This window comes from Photinus pyralis, unplaced genomic scaffold (assembly GCF_008802855.1).
Source record: "Photinus pyralis isolate 1611_PpyrPB1 unplaced genomic scaffold, Ppyr1.3 Ppyr1.4_LG7, whole genome shotgun sequence".
Classification (NCBI taxonomy): Eukaryota; Metazoa; Arthropoda; class Insecta; order Coleoptera; family Lampyridae; genus Photinus; species Photinus pyralis.
Genome location: NW_022170738.1, coordinates 25,192,508 through 25,217,434, shown reverse-complemented (window position 1 = coordinate 25,217,434; position 24,927 = coordinate 25,192,508). Strand labels below are relative to the sequence as shown.

The 24,927-nt window shown below is 37.4% G+C and overlaps 3 protein-coding genes across 3 annotated transcripts; all 3 read right to left on the bottom strand.

The window, feature by feature from the left end:
• Positions 1 to 455: 455 nt before the first annotated feature.
• Positions 456 to 3,161, bottom strand: LOC116176133 (UDP-glucuronosyltransferase 2B14-like). The gene is made up of 4 exons (XM_031494607.1): positions 2,227 to 3,161; positions 1,784 to 1,929; positions 714 to 1,734; positions 456 to 666 (listed from the first exon to the last, which is right to left on the bottom strand). The coding sequence occupies exons 1-4, from the start codon at positions 2,250 to 2,252 to the stop codon at positions 456 to 458; spliced, it is 1,404 nt and encodes a 467-aa protein (XP_031350467.1). The 5' UTR covers positions 2,253 to 3,161.
• A 5,848-nt stretch (positions 3,162 to 9,009) lies between these two features.
• Positions 9,010 to 10,821, bottom strand: LOC116177135 (UDP-glucuronosyltransferase 2C1-like). The gene is made up of 3 exons (XM_031496016.1): positions 10,519 to 10,821; positions 9,449 to 10,466; positions 9,010 to 9,401 (listed from the first exon to the last, which is right to left on the bottom strand). Exons 1-3 carry the CDS (start codon positions 10,757 to 10,759, stop codon positions 9,110 to 9,112), a joined length of 1,551 nt encoding a protein of 516 aa, XP_031351876.1. The 5' UTR covers positions 10,760 to 10,821; the 3' UTR covers positions 9,010 to 9,109.
• A 7,302-nt stretch (positions 10,822 to 18,123) lies between these two features.
• LOC116177106 (UDP-glucuronosyltransferase 2C1-like) lies at positions 18,124 to 20,374 on the bottom strand. Its single transcript, XM_031495981.1, has 3 exons — positions 19,857 to 20,374; positions 18,784 to 19,804; positions 18,124 to 18,736 (listed from the first exon to the last, which is right to left on the bottom strand). Exons 1-3 carry the CDS (start codon positions 20,107 to 20,109, stop codon positions 18,445 to 18,447), a joined length of 1,566 nt encoding a protein of 521 aa, XP_031351841.1. The 5' UTR covers positions 20,110 to 20,374; the 3' UTR covers positions 18,124 to 18,444.
• Between the last annotated feature and the right edge of the window lie 4,553 nt (positions 20,375 to 24,927).

The window sequence follows — 24,927 nt, the reverse complement described above, 5'->3', positions numbered from 1 at the left end:
AAAATCGAACTGCAAATAGATTTTGCGTCCATCTAGAGGAAATTAAAATTTGGCATTAAACTTAATGAAAATTCTCCAGCTGGGTCAAAATACATTTTTTTAATTTGTGAATTACTGATATGCAACTTACGCAAGATCAGTTATGGATTCAATTGGTCAAGGAAGTCCCAAAGATACAACGTTTTACCATAAAGGTCGGGAAGGATTCGGTTGTATGATCTGACAGAATGGAACCTTAGATACTACGTCATTTAATTTATAAATTCAATGATACTACTCTCCACTTGAATCTTTATTATCTTGTACAAGACACATGTTTAACAAACACATAAATACAATAAATAATTGCTCTCTATCTCATCATTAGTTGAGGAATAGTCAACTAATTTTTCCTTTTTGCTTGATTCTTCAGTTTCGATTTTATTGATCGGCTTCGACAGGAAATAACGATTGCCTTATAGACAGCAAAAATAGTTCGTTATCGCTGTGAACAGAATGACATCCAAGCAGAGCACTTGGAACCAACGCAAGTTTAGGGCGGCCGTGCGTAAATGGGGTGCCCCATTATGTCGCAAAACATACTCGATCCAATACATCGCTTTGTCCAAGGGCTTCATCGGCTGATCGTGCATTATTACCGACCTCCTTTTTACATTTTCTGAGTACCTACGGTCAAAGGTTACCACCAATCATTGGCAATTAGGCCAACTCACTTGGGGTTACGTAAAACTTCATGTACGGCGTTTCCAAAAGATTCTTCCGTTAAAGTCTTGTAACTGACGCCCTTTCCGTATCCATCAATCTCCGCTGTAGCCACGTTCATTTCTTGGTCCCCAAAGATGGGAATACCAACTATCGGTACGCCATGATAGATTGCCTCAGTTGTGCTTAAATAACCGCCGTGCGTTATGAAAAGTTTTATATTGGGATGTGCCAGTATATCTTGCTGGGGAAACCATTTTCCCAGGCGAACATTTTTGGGCTGGTTGGGAAGAACGTCTGCCTCCCATTTCCATAGTACTTTGTGCTTTAACTTTGAAAACACTTTTAAAATAGCGTTTCGTACGTCTTCGTTCATATATTTTCCCTTCAAATTCGAGCCCATACTGAAATAAATGGCACCATCTTTGGCTTCGTCTAAGTACTCTTGCAAATCTTTGGGTAATTGCTTTGGAGAACTCACGTGGAAACCTCCAATTTCGACCATATTTGGTACCAACGGTACTGCTGGGTTAATGCTGGTGTGAGAATTTAAAAGCATCAAAGAGGAATTATAATACAACTCATTTAGATGCGGCGCTCCTGGTATATACTTCTGCATTATTTCGTTCAGCTTAGGTAACGTAGATAGAAAAAAGTGTAGTGTTCCCAGAAGAAAGGTTAGGGAATTAATTAGCCGTTGGTAGAAATTCATATTGCTCGAGTAACTTAATAAATCATCAGGCACATATGCAGGGCTGATCGGGTTGCCCATTTGAATATCGGTCCATCTAGAAGTACCTATTGTACTGACAACCACACCGTGCGCTTTATAATGGTAGCAAAACCCTTTAAATGCTTCATTAATATATTGTTCCAATATAACCATATCGAACCTTTCGTTTGACTTTAAAAGCTCTTGTACGGTGGTTTGGTTAAAAACCATTTCAGTAAAAAAGACTCTCATCGCGTCTATCAAGTACATTTTGCTCAGAACTCCACTTTCATGCACCTTGTAGAAATCCAAATTGTTATCTATAGGTATAGAGGCGATAACTGTTACCGTTTAAATGTATCAACTCACCTTTTAAATAGTCAGGTAACTCAAATTTCACAGGTTTGTAATTTTTAATCGACGTTTTCGGGACAAATGGAGCCGATATGATAGCGGTAACTTGATGGCCTCGCCCAGCGAGTTCGTAGAGAATCTTATTTCCGAGTTGCTGGTGACTGTAAGAGAATCCAAGAAATATTCCCAAAATCTTGGCGCCAAAAGCGCTGTTAACTAATAACACCAAAACTAATATTGCCGATACGCTACTCATCGTACCACCAATGTCCCTTTGAAATGCGAATGGGTAGGTAACTGAAGGTTAATCATAAGATACAATCATATCATGAACTGGGAAAGATAATGCCGTAAATTCGCTGAATAGTGAAGGTATGTTTGCTTGAAACCTGAAATGTTGTGCAAGGGTATAGATTGTATTTCCTCTATGGCAAGGGCTAAAATATGTGTGTAATTACTGCTGATAGTTGATACGTATTACCATTGACTTTATACACTATAGACAAACGGAGAAATAGGGGAAAATGGCAGCCGCTTACTGTAGCGAATATTTGCGTTAAATAGGCAACTTATTAAACACATTGCAATGCAAGTACTAATGATGACGTCGAATGGGACGACCATGAACGCAAGCAAATTTATGACGTTTCATTCGTTTAATTTTTGATTCTGTACATTTTTGTTTGAAGTACTCTTAATAGTATTACAAAGACCATTTACAAAATTTAAAGTTCTTAGCAACAATTTAACAGATATGGCCGATGCACAGCGTTAATTTCCTAATTTCAAAGGATTTGTGTAAAATTAATAGTTCCTTGGCGTCATTAAGGTTTGATGTGGTTTTCTGAGAAGCTGTTCACATCGTGTGCAATTAAACTTTTCGATCGCAAAGTAGATCAACTCATTCTTCCAGTAATGTACCTAGTGTTATCAACTTCAATGTCCAAGATGGAGTTTTCTAACGACGACTGAAAAAATGCAGATGATGAACATGATGGCGATTATGAACATTTCGTCGAAGCAAATAACACCCACTCTTTGTTGACGATAAAGTATACTAACTTTTTAGTTTAATTTGTTCGAACTATGCTGAATTATCTGTAGTGGATTTAGATGCCGAAATCCATTCTTTTAAGGTAGATAGGTATTGCGGGCAACACGATATTTTGCCTTCAGAAATTTGTGAGTTGCCGGAGACCTGTAACACCAATATAACTTTATGACAAACTCCTTTTCGTCTTGATGCCATGGAGGTTTGGCTTTATGCAAAATTTGCGTTCTTACGTTGAGTAAAAAATAGTAAAGAGGCGCAACTGTATATAAAATTGCGATACCCATAAGACCTCTTTCTTTTTCTAAGGCGACATCTATATTTCTATCTCACTTGCCGTAGTTTTCCGTGCGGCGCTTACTAAAAACAAGTTTATGGATAGTGCTTATTGAATATAGCGCAGCATAACACAGCAAAATGGAAATAAATCGTATTTTTATTTATTGACTAACTCAATTTGACATTATATTTTTCTATTATTCAAAGCCAACCTATAGATAAAAGGAGTTCTAAACTGTGATCTCCAACAGTGCTGAGGAACAATAATTATTAATGACGTAATAACAACGAGAGTGGCGCTGCGACGATTTGGTGGCCCAGCTCCATACTAATATTTCCAGCTCCATTTGTGTTGCCATTTTTTAAGCCTACACCGTTTGTCTATAGCGTGTAAACTCAATGGTATTACCTATACAACAAGGGGGAGGGGAGGTGGGCATTTCGGGCTGGTTTACGATTAAATTAAATCAACGAATGAAGATGACAACTTCTAAAATTTAAATACGTAATGGATTGAGCTTTTTTCTTGAAGAACCGGAGTGCAATGTTGCAGAGTTTTCAGAGTCTTATTTTTGAAAACAAACACTATCATATTCACGTGACACCATAATGAATAATGCACAAAAATAAAAAAGTGTGTCTCATCTGAAAATAAGAAATTGTGTGTAAAGTTATCGTCAAAAACGTTTACTTATTGCGAATACATTCAATACCAGTATGTTGTGAAAATAAAACCTTTCAAATGGTCACCACGGTTCTTCTACAGGACTAGGTCCAAAACGGATTGAAGAAGCAGTGTGAATTGGCCATCGAGGTCTTGCGACTTGACGCCCTTTGATTTTTTCTCTCGGGGTATGTCAAGTCGAAGTTTACTGAAATAAACCAGCAAAAGTTACCCAATTAGAAAATAACATTAATGGAATCCAACCTGACTTACCATATATACATATATCGTCGACTTATATGCAAAACTTGACCTGTAGAAGCAACCGTGGAGGCCATTTGAAAGATGTTATTTGCAGAAGATAATGGTAAGTATTAAATGTACTTTAATCCGCAAGAAATGTTTTTGAAGAGTTCATACTAATTCATTGAAAAACTTCCACGCTTTGGTATTTTTTATAATTAAGTTCCATCTTTTGTGCCTGATCTGTCCAATTACAAAAACAACAAAAACTTAATTTTTTTCATAAAACGCCCGTTTTTATATTACGTCATTTCATATAAGGTGTTGCTCTACCTATCTGTCTAGCAGATTGTGCCATTATCAATTGTTTATTTAATTATAAATAACTGAAACCATTAACGGTTTGTTTAACTAAGTTATTTTTCCAGCTTAGAACATGTTGAAAAACTGTTCCCTGCTGTTCCAAACAAATTTCAATTCTTTGTATCATTGTAACAAACTGGGACTTTGGTTGTATAGAGGCTCTTTCACGCAAACCGTTACCTAAAAGTATAATTTAGACTTCCATTAGTAATTTAAATCTGAAAATTTGCATACCAACATAGTTTTTATCTATCGAAAGAAAATATCGTTTAACTTCCGGTTTTACGGGATGTGGATAGCAACTTTCTTATTTTAAATAGAACACCATCTATTTTAATTATAGCATTTTGGAAATCTACATGAATTTCCCTACACTTAGCATTAAAGATTTTCAAGTTATTCAAGATTTTTTGACGTTTGACTGCTTTTCTTTAGGGCCTATGACTCCGCTGACTTGAATTTCAAAAAGTGTTCCAAAATCAACAACACTGACGTGATGCTGCATGCGAATGATTTTGATCGCCCTTCTATAGGCTGTTTTAAAATTGATGGTCAAGTTTAATAACTTCATACCTTCAAAAGTTGATTTTTTCAAATGAAACCTGCTTTAACTTTTTGGACTCCAAATATCGAAAAAAATTCTACATCAATCAATTATTACATTGCCTATACATATCTGTTATGGTTTTCGTTTTATTTAAGAGTTTCTAAAATTGTGACCGTTATATGCATAATTTTCTTAGGAGGCCTTAAAATAAACCCATTAACAGATCTGTCAGACTTAACAGAGTCGCGGCCCTTTAAGTTTTATGATAACTGCGATATTCAATTTTTACTGGTCCTCTACTTTTTGAAAAAATGACGGATTGCGGCTAAACGACTCATTTTAGGTATCATGTGTAATACATAAAGTCACGCTAAAATTGACCAAAGAATCGAAATTGTCAATAATATACAGGGGGTTACATTTAAAAAATGCAACTTTGATATAAATCACCCTGTATAACAATTGCAATTTCGTTGAAAATATTTTTAGGTTTGGTCCACCCTGTATATACGTATTTAATAAAATTCGTGCCAGCAATTGCGGTGCACGTCTCTTATGCCTTCCTAAACAGTTCATCGAATTGCGATGAAACTTTATGTTTATAGAGAATGGTTGGGTAAATGCCCGCGAAGGTTTCTTTTTTTAGTAAAATTGAAGCGTGCGCCGCCAAAACTGAGCTTTCGTTCCATCTGGGACTGATAGGAGGTACGAATTCCGCCGGATCTGCTAGTAAACCAGAGAGAGGTATTAAAGAAGGTACCTTAGTTATTTGAAAAGAAGTAACATTTTACGGCCCTTCAAAAGCCATAGGTACAAAGAAAAATCGAAAAAATCTCGAGTGTTCCACATGGGTGGTAAGGTTTCTAACCATTTCGTACATTCCGAAGGCCAATTGCCACAGACGATCAACAGTTCCAAAGGTTCTAGAAAATTACTAATATATTCTACATAATATCTATTATTAAAATTATAATTCCAAAGTACTTTAAAGATGCTAAAGGTCTTTACATTGAAATCGTATTTACGTACTTCACATGATCACAGCACTTCACGGATATCCATTTCATCTCATTCTTTCACCAGCTTATTGACATAAACACGCAACGGCAGGAAAAATGGAGCAACACGATATTCGCCATTCCATTCGTCACTTTATAGATTTAATTAATTTAGGGTCATTTTTGCTAAAACATGAATTTGGGCTTTTTTCTCGTCGTTTTTTGCGAGTTATGTGGGGTAGAGCATCTTTCCAAACAGGTGAAATTAATTGCAATGGATTTTTAGTGACCTCAATCCCAATCGACGTCGCGAAATCGTGGGTGAGGTTCTACGACGTGTTGCCTAATCGAAGCTGGGGGTACCCTGGGATTCTAGGTGATACGTAAAGGCGTGTCAGAATGTTGGTGGTTGGATCACGGGCTACCGGGTAGTAATACCCATCTTCTTAACTCTTCGTCAACCGGAAATGCCTTCTACAGTTGGTTGGATGCTGAAGATATCACGCCTTCCCTTCGGAAAATACTGAAAAGACTGCTAACTATATATTATATAGGTATACATAAAAATAAAAATAACGCGATCCGTTAGAACAAGTTTGAAGGACCTTAATTAAATTGAAAACTCGAAGAACTTGAGAAGAAAAATTAATTTTAGGGGAAATTGATAGGAACTTGAAAGAACTGCAGAAGAATCTGAGAGTAACGATAGGAAACCACTTCAGATGAACCTAAAAAGACGCTTAAAAAGAAATTAAACAAGGCTTGGAGAATCATGAAGGGAACCTGAGAACTTTAAGAGAACTTGAGATAAACTTGTAGCAAACATAATTTGATAGAAATTTGAAAGAATCTTCTGAGGAAGACCGAGAACAGAAGAAGAATTTCTTAATTTTTTCTCTAAACTTCATGAAAACGTGAATAGAAATTGAGAGAAGAGAACTTGAGGGACTTTCAAAAAGCTTGACGAGAACCTGAATTGAGAAGAATTGTTCAAGGAAAAATTTCTAGACGACATGTAATGAAGGTGAAAGGTATTTGAGGATAGTTTGAAAAAACACAGAAGAATGTAGTAATAGTAACAATTCCGAAATATATTTAAAAGAAAATTAAGAAAAGCTTAAGAAAGACCTGAGGGAATGATTTTTTTAATCATCGTCCTTTTAAATACAATAGAAAGAAAGTTGAGAGGCGCTCCGGAGGATCTCTCGAAAGGTTTGGAAATTACTTACTACAACTGAAATGTCTCTATTTTAATTTCATTCGTCTATTATTGGTCAAGGTACTTGGAAATATTAACCCCTTATCATACTGACATACAGGGTGATTCCTATAGTACCTGCCACCGTTTGGGAGCGTATAGGGGGTGCCTAGGGGAAGTCTTTTCATATAGGACACTTGGGGTCGGAAATCCAAAATAAGGGCGCCAGAACCAAATTTATCTTCTGGAATTTCACGCCTGTATGTAGGCAACCCAACCGACCGACGTTTCGCGCGGAGCGATGCAGAGCGAGGAAGCGACATGGGAGGGAAGGAGGGAAAACGACAGTCAAAAGCAATAACGTTTACAAGTGTTCAACGTGGCCACCGTTGTTCTCAATGCACTTCCTACATCTAGCCAACCACTCCCCTCGAACTCGCGTGAAGACTCCTATGTCCTGGCGAACAGCCTCTCCGGCCATGACGACGCGCGCAATTAAGTCCTCTTCGGATTCGACGGGAGTCTCGTAGACGTGCGCTTCCATCACACCCCACAAGTAAAAATCTAATGGGGTGATGTCGGGCGAGCGGGCAGGCCACTCCACCGCACCTCCACGGCCGATCCATCTGTCCGGATAGGTTTGGTCCAAGTGTTCCCTCACCTGCCGCCCGTAGTGAGCAGGGCACCCATCGTGCTGGAACCAGTGGTCCCAGTACAAGTTCACTGGAACATCCATTAAAAGTTCTGGTAGCACCTCGCGCAGGAAAATCAGGTAATTATGGGCATTTAGACGCGGAGGGAGGATGTAAGGCCCCAGTAGGTTGTCCCCCAGGATGCCAGCCCAAACGTTTAAAGAAAACTTGTCCTGGTATCCTCGCGTAAACGTTTCATGAGGATTGTGGTCCGCCCAGTAGTGGCTGTTACGAGGATTGAAGGTCCCCTCTCTTAAGAATCCTTTCTCGTCAGTAACTAGCACGCTCCTCAGAAAGTTCGGATTAGCTTCTTCCTCCTGGACGACTAAGTTTCAGAATTCCAGCCTCCTTTCATGGTCACCCGGCCGTAACTCTTGCACTTTCTTAAACTTATAGGGGTGTAAGTTGTTGTTGTTGGCGATGTTCCACACTGTGTGTTGACTACAACCCACCTGATCTGCTACAAGTCGAGTGCTAGTACGCGGGTTTGCCTCGAAACGTTCCAACACATCCTCCTCTAAGGCATTTACCAACGGGCGATCGCGATCACGGGCGCTAGTGGGCTGCGAAATAGGAGGAGGTCGGTGTAAACAAACAAACTTTTCGAAATGGGTGCTTAAATGACCCAAGTATCGATGTGCATCACGAATCTGTGTGTAAAGTTAAGCCTCCGTCAGCTTACCTGCAATTGCCCTGTCTCGCACAGTCGGAAGTGAACTTCTTGAAAGACCTGTCTGCAGGGTAACTGACGGTTTGGATACCGCTCAGCGTACGCTCGTCGTGCAGCTCGTGCGTTACCATTTGCCAATCCGTACATGAAGTGCATGTCCGCGTATTCCGTGTTAGTAAAACGTGCCATAGTGTTTATTCACTTGATACGCGTCGTTGCAGACGGGATTTCGTGGGTTTAAACAAAATTCTGATCAAGTGTCAGCCACACATCGCCGCCTGAGATCGCTCCGTGTGCACCGCCGCCGGTTGGGTTGCCTACCTACAGGCGCGAAATTCCAGAAGGTAAATTTGGCTCTGGCACCCTTATTTTAGATTTCCGACCCCAAGTGTCCTATATCAAAATACTCCCCTACGCACCACCTACACGCTCCCAAACGGTGGCAGGTACTATAGGAATCACCCTGTATAGGGGTCGGTGACCGGTGAAGTGGCATACCCGAGAAAATGAAATATTTCAGAAAATTAATCAGCCAGTTAATTGACGACGCTTTAATTGTGAAATTGTGAAAACACTTTAATTATATTGTACAACAAAAGCACGTAAATACAATTAAGTAACTTATCTCTACCTCATCTAATTTTTCTTTTTTGTTGGTTTTTTCAGTTTCAATTTTGTTGATCGGCTTCGACATGTAATAACTATTACCTTATAGACAGCAAAAGTAGTTACAAACATCGTTATCGCTGCGAACAGAATGACATCCAAGCAGAGCACTTGGAACCAACGCAAGTTTAGGGCGGCCGTGCGTAAATGGGGTGCTCCATTATGTCGCAAAACATACTCGATCCAATACATCGCTTTGTCCAAGGGCTTCATCGGCTGATCGTGCATTATTCTCGACCTCCTTTTTACATTTTCTGAGTACCTACGGTCAAAGGTGATCACCAATCATTGGCAATTAGGCGAACTCACTTGGGGTTACGTAAAACTTCATTGACGGCGTTTCCAAAAGATTCTTCCGTTAAAGTTTTGTAACTGACGCCCTTTCCGTATCCATCAATCTCCGCTGTAGCCACGTTCATTTCTTGGTCCCCAAAGACGGGTATACCAACTATCGGTACCCCATGATAGATTGCCTCGGTTGTGCTTAAATAACCGCCGTGGGTAATGAAAAGTTTTATATTGGGATGTGCCAATATGTCTTGTTGGGGAAACCATTTTCCCAGACGAACATTTTTGGGTTGGTTAGGAAGAACGTCGGCCTCCCATTTCCACAGTACTTTGTGCTTTAACTTTGAAAACACTTTTAAAATAGCATTTCGTACGTCTTCGTTCATATCTTTTCCCTTCAAATTCGAGCCCATACTGAAATAAATGGCACCATCTTTGGCTTCGTCTAAGTACTCTTGCAAATCTTTAGGTAATTGCTTTGGAGAACTCACGTGGAAACCTCCAATTTCGATCATATTTGGTACCAACGGTACTGCTGGGTTAATGCTGGTGTGAGAATTTAAAAGCATCAAAGAGGAATTATAATACAACTCATTTAGATGCGGCGCTCCTGGTATATACTTCTGCATTATTTCGTTCTGTTTAGGCAACGAAGATAGAAAAAAGTGTATTGTTCCCAGGAGAAAGGTTAGGGAATTAATTAGCCGTTGGTAGAAATTCATATTGCTCGAATAACTTAATAAAATATCGGGCATGTATGCAGGGTTGATTGGGTTGCCCATTTGAAAATCAGTCCATCTAGAAGTACCTATTGTACTGACAACCACACAGTGCGCTTTGTAATGGTAGCAAAACCCTTTAAATGCCTCATTAATAAATTGTTCCATTATAACCATATCAAACTGTTCGTTTGACTTTAAAAGCTCTTGTACGGTGGTTTGGTTAAAAACCATTTCAGTAAAAACGACTCCTATCACATCCATAAATATGAATTTGCTTAAGACTCCCCTTTCAGATTCCTTATACAAATCCAACTTATCTATAGATATGGAAGCGTCAACTGTTACAGTTATGTAAATGTATCAACTCACCATGTACAAAGTCAGGTAACTCAAATGTCACAGGTTTATAATTTTTAATCGGCGTTTTCGGGACAAATGGAGCGGGTATGATAGCGGTAACTTGATGGCCTCGCGCAGCGAGTTCGTAGAGAATCTTATTTCCGAGTTGCTGGTGACTGTAAGCGAATGCATGAAATATTCCCAAAATTTTAGCGCCGAAAGCGCTATTAACTAATAACACCAAAACTAATATTGCCGATACGCTACTCATCTCCCCTTTAATGCCGATAGATAACTGAACTGACTGAAGGTCGTACTATATAATCATATCAATAATTAAAACAGATAATGGCATAATTTGCTTGTAACTTGAATGATTGTGCAAGTGCCAAAGTGTGTAGATAATCACCGCTAATAGTATACCTACCTACAACTATTACAACTATTGCATTACGGTAGCAATAAATCTTAATTTTGTGAAATATGGACCATTTGACAGAGTTTTTTCTCCATTATTTTCGAATTTTTAACACCATTTATGATTAAAGTTGTATAAGAAAGAGAAAAATAAGTTTTCTAATGACGTATCGCATGATCTATGTTGCTATTTATAGTATATTAAGATACAAGTGTATAATCAAGTCTTTAAAGCACGCGCAACGAGTTTAAGGGCACGACGCAAAGCGGAGTGCCTTTAACGTTGCAAGTGCTTTAAAGACCAATTATACACGTGTATCTTATAGTATTTTTTATTATACCTGCAGTATAATTTAAAAATAGGAAATTCAATGAAATCATATTGACGTTATACTCGAATACATGTCTAATTAAGTGGGCTGGGTGTTCGTAATTTCACGATATCCATGGAAATGTCACTTGACGTTTGCTTATAAAAATTGTCGTCTTTGTGAATAAAACGATTTCCGTTGAAAAAGATAATACACCGTCCATTAAATCGCTTGTAAAATCTAAACAAACGTTGGTAGGTGTAAAATCTCAATCCAGTAATAGTATATTATTCCATGAGCATGTAATGGTGGCTATTACTCATGAGAATGTGTAATTCTTTCGAATGAGTAATAGCCATTACATGCGAATAGAATACTAATACTATACTTTTTCTACGAATATTTGGCAAAATTCAATGAAAATATTCAAACTTATCGTTTGTTACCAAACCAATTGCAGTTGAGTTATTTCATAAATATTTAAAGTTGGTCATACTGTGAGTGAGAGTGTGACAATTGAGATGATATCATAGATATCAAAAAGTTGTCAAGTTTTCGTTTCTCATTTCTTGAAATTTGATCGTTTAAATTGTGGGTTTATTGCTATATATGTAATTATAGCTAATCACCTAAACATTGAATAATGCGGGTACTACCAAAACTACGACAAAATAATAGGCATGTGCGACTTACGAAGTACTAACAGAATTTGTACGAATACTTAACCTCACTTCCTATTTTTACACTTTGAAGATCCTTTTGTAAGTAGTTGTCTTTTAGGTCGAGAAAATGGGAGTGAAATATTCAAATTTTCATATTTATATTTAGCTTAGATCGATCTAAGATATTTAGACTTTTCAGGCTATAAATTTAAAACCGTTTCTGTTGTATTTGGTGGCCTACAACTTGCATTATTTTCATTTTTCGCTATTCATCTTGACACTTTCAAATTCGATGCGTCGGTAATACAATGATCTTTTCCTTTGAGTTCAATTCAGCACCTTAATTTATATTAAAAACGATCTAAATTAGCATGGGATGTTTTATTTAATTTAATATTGATTTTCAATTATACAATTTTGCATTCACATTTTTGTTTTTTGTGTTATTAAATCTAATTCTTAGATTTGGGCAAGTCCTATATTTCGATACAAAGGGAAGTTACAACCAGATAAATTGACAGATTGATTCTTTGTTTTTTATGAAACTTTCTCATTGGCTGGCTGCGGTGAGTTTTTTAAAGCCATGCCCAGTGATTAATTATTACTCACAGCTGTTATCCAATAATGTGAGGAATTTATACTCTTACTTCATAAAATTGGAACGTTTAATGTATTCATTAACCCATATGAGTAGACATAGTTATTTGTTTCATTAGTACAAAAAATGTCAGTTTTCGGGACAAGGAAGATAGTTCCTTCCGAGTCCCGAAAAAGCATTTTTTGTACGAATAAAACATAAAATTTTTTCTCCAACCCCCTTTACTTCAAATTATATTCGAATTTAGATTCAGTCACAGTTTCACTACTATAGTAGGTATAAGAACTTCTGCTTTCTTGTCCTCACGTGTCATGCCACTCTAGTTTTTAGGTTAACTTATATAACCTATTCGTTCTTACTTCTTACTTCTCACCTCTCGCGACTTTGTAGGGAGCAAATCTTGGTAGGTAGCATGTTCTGCCGTTTCTAAAATCTCTGGCGGAGTGCAATCTATGTCGCTATCAGTTTCAGTCATTTCTATTGTATACACAATTAATATTGTTATATTTTGTATTGAAATAAAAAACTTACCATACAGTTTTTTAAAATTCATTGCAATTAACTTTTTCAAATTTTGAATTCAAAATGACAGATAATAGTGCAATGGTTCTGAAGTAGATGGCGTTACGCGCGACGGCGGGTTGTACCTATACGTATTAAAATTACGTTCATCGAATATGTAAATTACGGTACACATGGTTTAAATAAAAATAGCGAGCGTAAATCATTTTCAATACATGTACAAACGTATAGGTAACATCATTATTTGCATTGAATATGCAAAAATATTTGATTTGTATATATAGAAATATCCTATAACCTGCAATGTAAAACGATGTCAATGTGACATATCTCCGTGATTGTAATTTTTTAATTGGCCAACTTTCAAGGTCAATTTCTTTTTGGTACTAGGACCAAAAGTATCCAACGGACCCAAAAAATGGAGAACTTCATTATATATAACAAAAGGATCCACTTTTTGTACAGTTGCCATGGTGAAAGCGATTAATCCGCAAAACGTCAATTTTACGTACCGAACACTGTCACAAAATAGCGTCTTATTCAGGTGGTTGGAGAAAAAAGTCTTAAAATGCATCGATAATGCTGGCATATATGAAGGAAATGTCAAAGGTATTTAAATCTTCTATCTTTTGGTGCATTCATTCAAAACTTCACTTATTGTTGGGACTAAAAAGTGGAACAGATTTGGAAGCATACCCTAAATTACGCGCGTTTCTAAAAGGTTCAACCAAAGGATAGGTACAAGTACAAGCCAAAGAAATGTTCTGCATTTACAGAAAGTGACTTAGGAAGATTTTTTATTTCACCCAGATGACAGTTTCAAAAGTCATACCTACTTGAAGTATCGTTACTTAGCAACTTTAAAGCACGTGTGTTTTAAAGGCCTTTTTTCGCACGCATTTGAGTGTTTAAAACGGAGATTGTGATTCAGGTATAATAAAAAAAATTTAAGATGGCGGTCGCACTCAAAAACCCTGTGCAATAAAGAGAGTAAGGGGAGATCAAAAATGAGTTGCTGTCGTATTAGATTTCGCCATTCTTTCTGCTAGCAGAATCTTGCTCAAGCATGCGCTCGGAAAATGTACACACATTGTGCATTTTTCGCATTCATTTCCTTCTTGTCGCGCGTCAATAAAAGATTGTTTTTGATAATGGATGTTTGCAGTATTAGTTTGAAAAGAGAAATGGTATAGGTGGTGAAACTCTCCCATTTCGCTTCTTTTTTTATTGATTGACCGAGTGTGGTATTCACTTGCGGGTGGATTCCAGATAACATACCACTTTGTAGCTGGCGCTTTGATCTATGAACCAGGCTATATGCTAGTATCACAGCTCCGTTGTGCACGTGCCCTTAGACAAAATAACAAAAAAAAAATTCAGTAGTAAAATTACTTCTTTATCATTTATCCCTGTAGAGTTGATTTGGGCCCAAGTAAAATGTATTTCACAGGCCTCTACTGTCTCCACCACTTTTTGGGACGTTATAAGGTGATGGTCATGAGTTTAGAGCGAAGGTCGTGGCCTTGGATTTTGACCCAAGACCATGACCTTGAGTTTTGGATTTGGGCCCAATGTCGTGACCTTGGACTTTATGACGTTAGATGTGAGAGGTTCCACCCTGTATACACAACTTACGACTATACATACATTTTTCAGAGTTGGCAGCCATGCAATTTCTAGGTGGGAAAAAGCTGCCTGCGCCACCTAGAAAGCACGAACGGGGGTTACGTTTGGCATCTTGTCTTGATTGGCGGTAGTGAACGCGTCGCTCCATAAATGTTTGTTGTTATTTTGTGTTATTTAATGCAGGTAGTAATTTTTGCATTTCTTTATATCGTATTTGTGTTTTGTATGCCGCATTTTATATTTTTTGTGTTTCAATCTTTGTTTTTGAAATTTACTTGATTTAACCGCAATGCAGAATGACATGTTAAATACCGTTATGCTATTGTTTGTAATTGTTTACGTTTTTGGTGTAATGCTTGCTTAATTTATGTTTATTGATGTTGATTACTTGGTCTTGTCCGTGAAGTAACATTCATATAAGTCTTAAATCATTTTATTTTAATATGTGGAAATTACCGATTCGTTTGATGTATGTACTGACTTTTTGTTTGTTACTAACAATTGTCTCCGTGAATGAAGCAGTCACGGGAATGGTAATAAAAAAATGTAACCATTTAAAGTACGACACCTAATTCCGTGATTGTCTGCGACATCCAACTGTAGGCTCGAAACCCCGAAACCAGGGACGGGCTACCCATCTTGCAGGAGCGGGATTACGCTAATCAAAGCTCTTCAGTTTAGAATCTATGTGCGATAAATGAGTGGCGATTCAATAATTTCCACATATCTTGTTTTTAGTTAAATTTGCCTGCAAGGCCGTGTAATTTTCCATCTTGCTTTTAACAAAAGGACTTTATTGCGACAAAGATGAGTGACATCCTGTACTTTTAACCCTTTCTCAGAATTTAGGTACCTGCTCCCATCTGACCCATTGTTTCCAAAAAATTGCTTTTAACCTTGAGTGTACCTAACCAACATTGTGTATATGCATTTACTATCTTTGTTAACTACTGCTTAAACTTTTACAAAATATTTTGTTAATTAACTTTTGGACTGTATTAATCAAACTGTGAGGTTTTTCTTACGTCGTACTCTTTTTGCCCTTAGCAGTTACTTTTGCGACAGTACGACACCTTTTGGCTACGCTTGTTTTATTTATATTAATGTACATCAACTAAATTCCTGGGCTTTCACAATCTTAATAATTACGATCATTATTAAATAAACTTTTCAAAATTTCAGTGTATTATTTAACGTTCCTTCCCTACTGTGCTTCAGGTCAAAGCATTGTCTACAACTAACGTAAGGGAGCCCTGCCGTAGATGTTTTATCACGTGCTACTTTTCAAATTTAAGCGGGATCTCGTTTAGTTTTGGAGGGAATAGTCACTCGGGTGGCTATTTTTAAACGTTGCCGGGTTGACTTTATTTCCGTGTTCTTGTAGTGTGAAGTTAGAGTAGAACCTGGGAGTTAAGTACACTACAGATGTAAGTACAGAACCTATTGATTTGGCTTGAACGTTTTGGGTTTTCTTCTTCTTTGTAAAAGTTTTACCCTTCTTAACTATTTAACATGATTTTCTTGATTTAGGGCTCCCATTTCCAAAATTAGTGTTTACTTTAGGTCTGAGCACGAATAAAACGAAAAAAATCGATAACCTAGAGTAAATTAAACGCAATTATTTTGGAATCTTTATTTCAACTTTTATGCCACATCTAACAATTGAATTAATCTCATCGCAATAACTTTTTCTAGTTTTGAATGACCTTGCACCACCAAACAAAGTCACTGCTTAGTTACGGCGTCAAGGCCATGATCTTGGATCAAAATCCTATATCATCGTCAAAATTCAAGGCCACGACCTTGTGGCGTCACAAAACCCCCAAGGTCATGATTTTGAGCCAACATCCAAAACTGAAGGCCACGACCTTGGGCCAAAAGTTAATGCCATGACCTTGAGTCGATATCTAAAGCTACTACCTTGCGCGAAAACTTAAGACCGCGACCTTGAGGTGGGGATAGTAGCGGCCTTCTACTATCAAAATTCTACTAGAGAATAGCACAAACGAAAATAATTGCAGCACAAACAAGCACAAATGAAGCGCAAACGATTCCAGTGGATTTTTTCAAAGAATAGTACGATTGGGTGGGAGTCGTACCTACTTCCTTACCTTACCGCCGCCCACCGTTTCTCTGGAAAGGAGAGTAGCACAAACCACAATCGAAAATAATTTCAACCCAAACGGTTCCAGTGTTTTTTTGCCAAAAATGGCAGCAATCAGCGGTGCTGAGGAAATGGATCTCGCACTTTCACCTTCGCGCAGTGCCGTTTTTAAGCATGGGCCACCTGGGCCCGGGCCCAGGGCCCCAAAGTCCTGAGGGGCCCCCAAAAGTTTGTGTGAATGAAAAAATTTTAGTGCAAAATCTGCCGCCTTAAAGTAAATGCAGATTTAAACAAAATTAATGCATAGAGTAAGGGATACCGGAAATTCTAAAATCCTGCAGATCGTGTATACAGGGTGGTGACTTGCGTAGCACATCATAGGGATTTCAATGTAAAATTGATAACATGCGATTATTGGCTCCCCAAATTATTTTAGAGCAAAAATGTATTAAGGTTTTTGTCGAAATTATAATTTTTTACGTCAATCAACCGTATTAGTTTTCCATTTTTTGCATAATAAAGACGGAAAATTGGAAAAGTAAAACCCCCATTTTTTTCAATAATCTGTGATGCCATGGAATTTTATAATACAAAAACTACACCAATATCTGTCATGCCATGGAATGTCTGCATAAAACAAATGGAATTCTATCAAAAAGTCGCTCATAAAATCCATTTCGAACTGCTGCTATTAAATGATAACTGGATATCTTTTTGTTTTAGAAAATTCCATGGCATCGCAGATTATTGAAAAAGATGCGGGTTTTATTTTTCCAATTTCCGTCTTTATTATGCAAAAAATTGAAAACTAAGACGACGTAAAAAATTTTGTCTACAAAAAACTTTAATACATTTTTGCTCTAAAATAATTTGGGGAGCCAATAATCGCATGTTATGAATTTTACATTGAAATTCCTATGATGCGTTACGCAAGTCACCACCCTGTATAAGGTTACCATTTAGAAAGTTAAAAAGTCCTAATAAGTGATAAAAAGCCTAAAGTGGGTATTACACTGAGGTTTTGCCCATGGGTAAGACATTGACTTTACAGTTCAATAAAATAAAAGTCAGGTCATTTTCGTCACAAAATGCAAACATTATGCCGTTTCTATTGAGAGTAAGGGGGGCCTCCACGAACGAATGGCCCAGGGCCCCGAACAACTTAAAAACGGCACTGCCTTCGCGCCTTCTATTCAAAATTATTTGAGCATGTTGGTCAAGCTGGAGTAAAATAAATTTACGAATTTCGCAATCTTCACACTTACACGTATACAAGGTAAAGTAACCGACGTAAGTTAATATAGGTACAGGGATATGATTACCAGCCTAAAATCCGCAAAGAAAGAAATCGAACGTATGATACCACAACGATTCTCAAGGTAAAAAAATTAAGCCTGAGAAAACAATATCATTCTTTATTTCATTAAGTATAGATACCTACCTATAAAAAAATGTGGGAACCATGTTTCATAACTTAGTAGGTATTCCTAGGTACAAGAAAATATGCAAATAAATGGCTTGTGTATGATTTGCAATTAACTTGTACCATGCGATCAAAAATTAGTTGGTGTCGAGTCACCTTTGGAATGTTTCTTTACATGGGAACTTGAACTTCCAATGGAGACTTGACAGCAACTCATTTTTGATCGCCCGTCATAAAACAAAAGTCTAACAGGAATACGACTACAATTAACTGATCTCTGTCTCGACACCAACTTAATTTTTCTTTTTTGCTTGACTCTTCAACTTCGACTTACTAGGCCGCCTTCGACATGCAATACTAATTGCCTTATAGACAGCAAAAATTACTGCAAATACCGTAAACACTGCAAATAAGATTACATCTAAGCAGAGCACTTGGAACCAACGCAAGTCTAAGGCGGCCGTGCGTAGGTGAGGCGCACCATTATGTCGCAAAACATACTCGATCCAATACATCGCTTTATCCAACGGCTTCATCGGCTGATCGTGCAGTATTTTCGACCTCCGCTTTGCATTTTCCATGTACCTACGATCAAAGGTTATCACCAACCGTTGGCAATTAGGGCAACTCACTTGGGGTTATTTAACACCTCACTTACAGCTTTCCCAAACGATTCTTCCGTTAAATATTTGTAACCGACACCTTTCCCGTATCCAGCAATTTCCGCTGTGGCAACGTTCATTTCTTGATCCCCAAAGACGGGTATACCAACTATCGGTACCCCATGATAAATTGCCTCGGTTGTGCTTAAATAACCGCCGTGCGTTATGAAAAGTTTTATATTGGGATGTGCCAGTATATCTTGTTGGGGAAACCATTTTCCCAAGCGAACATTTTTGGGCTGGTTGGGAAGAACGTCTGCCTCCCATTTCCATAGTACTTTGTGCTTCAACTTTGAGAAAACTTTTAAGATAGCGTCACGCACTTCTTTGTTCATATCTTTTCCCTGCAAATTCGAACCCATACTGAAATAAATCGCACCATCTTTGGCTTCGTCTAGGTAATCTTGCAAATCTTTAGATAACGGTTTTGGTGGGTTCACGTGGAAACCTCCAATTTCGATCATATTTGGAACCAACGGTACCGGGGAATTAATGCTGGTGTGAGAATTTAGGAGCATGAGGGAGGTATTATAATACAATTCATTGAGATGTGGCGTCCCCGGTATATACCTCTGCATTATTTCATTATGCTTAGGCAACGTCAATAGGAAAAAGTTTAAAGTTGCCAGAAGAAAGGTAATGGAATTAACTAGTCGTTGACAAAAATTCATATTGCTCGAGTAACTTAAATATAGATCGGGCATGTATGCAGGATTGATGGGGTTGCCCATTTGAAAATCGGTCCATCTAGAAGTACCCACTGTGCTAACAACAACACAGTGCGCTTTGTAATGGTAACAAAACCCTTTAAACGCCTCATTAATAAATTGTTCCATTATAACCATATCAAACTGTTCGTTTGACTTTAAAAGCTCTTGCACGGTGGTTTGGTTAAAAACCATTTCACTAAAAATGGCTCCCATCACATCCATAAATATCACTTTGCTTAAGATTCCCCTTTCAGATTCCTTATATAAATCCAACTCTTTATCTACACGTGCAGAAACGTTAACGATTACGGTTACTGAAAGACGTCAACTCACCTTTTGCAAAATCGGGCAACTCAATTTTTACTGGTGTATAATTTTTAATCGGCGTCTTTGAGGCAAACGGTGCCGGTACGATTGCGGTAACCTGATGACCTCGCGCGGCGAGTTCGTAAAGAATTTTATTTCCGACTTGTTGGTGGCTGTAAGCGAACCCATGAAATACTCCCAAGATTCTAGCGCTAAAGGCACCATTGATTAACAACGCTAAGATTAATATTCCCGAAACGCTACTCATCGTAACCGACATCCACCGCTTTCAAATTTTGGTAGATAACTGACTTGACTGAAGGTTACTACATAAATGAATAAGTGGTGTGAAAAAAATCAAGGACATACACTTGATTGTCAAGATCTAGCATTGCGTGCTTATGGACTAATAGTGGCCATTTTGCGTTCATTTCAACGGTATGACTATTCTTTTACCATTTGACATCGCTTGCCCGTGCTCGGTATTTGCTTATTTCTAAAACCCGTAATTATTACACATTCTTTCAATTAGTACACAATCTATATTCAATGAAAACGACTGTAAATAATATACCTACCTAATTTCAATGTTATATAATAATGTCTAGAATATATATCCCTACCTATATATGCTTTGCATAGCTACGTATTATCTATGAATTAACGAAGGGAAATTATTTTAAGTAGCTTTATCGATTTGATTAGTCACTAGCGATATCTAGTTAAAATGATATAACACAATTTAGTGCTGGATTTAGGTTTCTTAAATTGATTTTACCTATAAACAAGAGGCCAAAAAACAGCGACGCGGGAGTGCTTCGGGCCCCACCAGAAGAATCTGCACCCCTGCTTCTGGTTATACTCGGAACGACGCGGTGTCGGATAGTCCAGGTAACTTGAACGAAGAACGGCGTTCTCAGGAATCGGACGAGTTCAAAAAATCGCGGCGGTCACTTCAGAGACTAAAACAAAATTACGGCAAACTCCCTAGTGAGAATGAAGGCTAAAAAACACAAATCAGCGGAAAAGCAAATGCTGAAAAGTCAACAATATTCTCCCCCTTATAATTAGTGAAACCATTGAATAATCAATGGTGAAACGGAAAGTAACAAACAAAAACTCTTACCTTGCAATTAAACGGAACGGTAGAAGTTGCTGTACAAGAAACAGTACAAGCTATATTCGGTGCAGTAAAATTAATACAAAACAAAATTAAACGGTCTGAAAAAATATTGAAACTTAATATACGGTTGAAACACAAAAGGTAAAAGATGAAAAAGTAAAAAGATTTTACGTTTCGGTTCACCACTAAAGTGCAAAAGATCGATGACTTAAATACGGTACGGTTGCAAAAATAAATGTACGGCAAAGCTCCAAATTTCGGTACTTACAAAACGTAGCTTGAGAAGATGCAAAAGTAAAAAGATGTTATTTCATAGTGCATTTTCTAATTATCTAAACGTCCATTTCGAGTAAGGACAAACTATAATAGAATTCCCGTCTCGTACGCTTATATCTACGATACGTTCAAACAAATTAACTGTTTTTAATTAATTACGCCTTCCTCCGACATCGGAAAAATATGGGACTCGTGTCAAACTTCAAGTTTAAGAGCGCACCTAACGGATGTATTCTCGACTTAATCGGATGTTTTTATTTGTAACGCATCCAACAATAACGGTTAATTATACTTCTCCAAACATTCGGAATGATATCTTCAAATTCGGTAGTCCAGCAATGCCTTTTTGCTCCATGGAATGTGAAGTCACGCGGGGCAATCTGTATTATCACATTGATATTTTCCTTAAACCATAAGCACGACCATGCCGGTTTCAATTCTGGATTTTTGTACACCATTAGAATATTAAAATCGATTAATCGATCATTCACGTACCTAAATCTCAATAACATTGATTCTCTCTCTTCTAAACACTAAGGTTTGTTAGTAACGAAGCGCGCAACTTAAAACGCTTCTAGATACCGGATGTTCATTGTAAAGCTGGCCGACTCCACAAATGTATAACGGTGTGGTCACAACTTCGGTTATGAACTTCAAGGCGGAAAACGGGTGCTTCGTTACAGCTAATAAAGCGACAATCTAATACGTAGGTATATTTAAAAATACCCAAGCTTATTATCGGAAAGGTGGAACGCAAATAACACACTTATTGAATTTGAAAAGCAAAAGAAAGTTTATTGAATGCCTAATTGATCAAAAGTGTAAAATGAATCAATCAATGCTGAAAGACATCCTACAAATTTAGACAAAATACATTTAAAGCCAAAGGTATATAATTATTAGAAAGTGAACACAAAACCTTCCCCATACACTTGGAATAATCTTTAATTGTAATGCGACATGTTTCGGCTAACAAGCCATCATCAGGCCTAAAATGTTGTACGATTACAAATTTGTCTCACAAGTCACAAGAGTGATAAAACTTACAAGATGTTATAATATCCGAACAGCTTCGAAATATTAATAATACAAGTTAAAAATTAATCGACCCTGACGGGGACGAAGAATTGAGCAAGTTTAAAGATCAGGAGTCCTGAAGGGAACAACCGACCGAAGACACAGCAACAACTAAAACTTAACGATTAATAATCTCTAACATAGCACATATAACTTACAATGAGAGGTCGACCCAAAATCGGTACGACATCGAACAAGTAAAAGGTCCAAAGGCCAAGACGGGGGAAGAGGACCGAGCAACTGAAAGGTCAAGAAACCCCGAAGGAGTAACTAACCGAAAAACTACTCCTTCAGGGTTTCGTGACCTTTCACTTTGCTCGGTCCTCTTCCCCCGTCTGGGCCTTTGGACCTTTTACTTGTTCGATGTCATACCGATTTTGGGTCGACCTCTCATTGTAAGTTATATTTGCTACCCTGACTGACTACCAAAAGCAAAGGGACCTCAAATACTAAAAAGCTAATTCAACACACCATTTCCTTCCTAACATACAGACTAACATGGTTTTAAATTGCCGAGGCTTGCATCGAAATTATAGGTACATTTTTTCTAAAGCATTTTTTCAGAGCTTTCCAGCGGTGTTTCTATATACGCCGACAGTACTTTTTAAATTTGAAATCAGACATCTCCTTAGATCATACATATTAACATGGATGGAGCGATGCAATTACACTCGCCAGCATGTTCTGATTCAAGACTACGTACTACGTACAATTTAGATGTTGTTATTCCAAGTACAGTTGCAGTGATGGTAACCAATCTGAAATCCTAGAAATGTGCTTATTTTATATTTTTTGAAAATCAAAAAACAACCTCTGTACAATGAATATTTACCTAAACAGTTGTGAAATTTGTTGCCACACTAATGTGATGAGTACCTCATACTTAACATTTAATGTATCCAAAACTAAGAAAGTAGTTTGTTAAGTGTTTTTTTAAACAATTAAATTCTAAAAAATTGTCAGATGGGGCCAAGTCGAACACTAAAAAGTGTTTTGTAAAGAGTTTTTATTAACTTTTATAATGCTTTGTAATGGTTCTGTTAATGCATTTCTATAATCTATTTTTGCCAAATAAATATGTCTTAAAGCTAATAAATGGTTGTTTTTTACTAATAATACTTCCTATATTTATGGACCATACTGTATTTAGCATTATTTTCAAGTGATTTGTCCGACTTCAGCCCACAGTAGTGGCGAAAACAAGTTGACATACAAAATACATGAGTGTCCGTCTTTGCCCCATACATATTAGGGGCGAAGGCGGACAGTCTTTAACCAAAAACATTAAGTAAAGGGTTAAAATTTTCATTTTAGTTTTATCGTTATGATATTCTAGAAACAGAAACATAACAGTCCTTAAATTATTTTTTTCAACGAAAATGAAAAAGTTATTAGCAAAAAAACATAAAAATCGTCCGCATTCGCCTCAGATTACGGTACCTACTTCTTTTTATTTTTTTCGAGACATATTGCGCTCTTATGAAAAAAGAAAATCGAACTGGTACTGATCTTAACCATTGAAATAAGCCTAACACTTTACCCATCCCCAGGTTCGTAGCTAAAATGAGGAATTTTAATACAAAATGGCAACGTTGAAATCCCCAGTTTCAAAACACAGTTCCCGCTTAAAGTTAATAACAAAAAAAATAGCACATGATTGGATCATCTAAGGTAGCTGGCGAGGGAATATTGAAGGACAAGGCCCCTTTGGGGTCGAGCGTCGAGTACTTTAATTTCCGAGTCAAGTAGTGTCATTTTAGTGACGAGTTTTGTATTAAATTTTACCCGAAATCGTATTTGAATATAAAATTTCAATTTTTATGTAGAACTTTTTATTAATGTCAATCTGTCAGTGATGACAGGAGTCATAGACATTTACAAATGTCACAGATGCGGCCGGTAAATAATAATAATAATAATAATACATAAATCTTGCTAATGTGCAACGCCCTTACAGTCGTCAAAAACATAGAAACATAAATTTACAAACAGTGTATATACATACAATATCACAAGACAACACATGTATTAACACATAGGTCTAAAATTGGATTCCTTAATGGTTTAAAGTGACGGTGCGGCCGGTAAAGTGACAGGTGCGGCCAATAAAGTGACAAGCGGCGGGAAACGTAGTCTGCTCTGCCTCAGTCATGGAAACTAAAATTTTCTGACAAAAAGTAGGCATGAAAATAAAGGTTACAGGACGATTTTGGGTAAAAATAATAAAACAGATATTAACGGACATAGTGAGTAGGCTATAGTAGGAGACGTTTGGAAGATTTAAGCAGAATATTCATTCCATAAAAATAACTCATTTTTATCACCCGCACGTTAGAGAGAGAGAGGTATTGCATTGGGGTAAAAAACGACCCCCCCCCCCTTTTTTTGAAGGAAATACACGTTTTGTGATGTGATGTGATGGTGCACTTCAAACCTTCAATCCAAGGTGGTTGGTGGTATAGAAATCCTATGATTTTTATCACTCGCACGTGCACGTTAGTAAGGGAAGTATTGGAGTAAAAAATGACTCTCCACTTTTTTTACGGAAATACACGTCTTGACGCATCAGAAATCGAATCAAACAAAACCTTGATGTTGACCAGTCTGTCTGTACTCTCATTT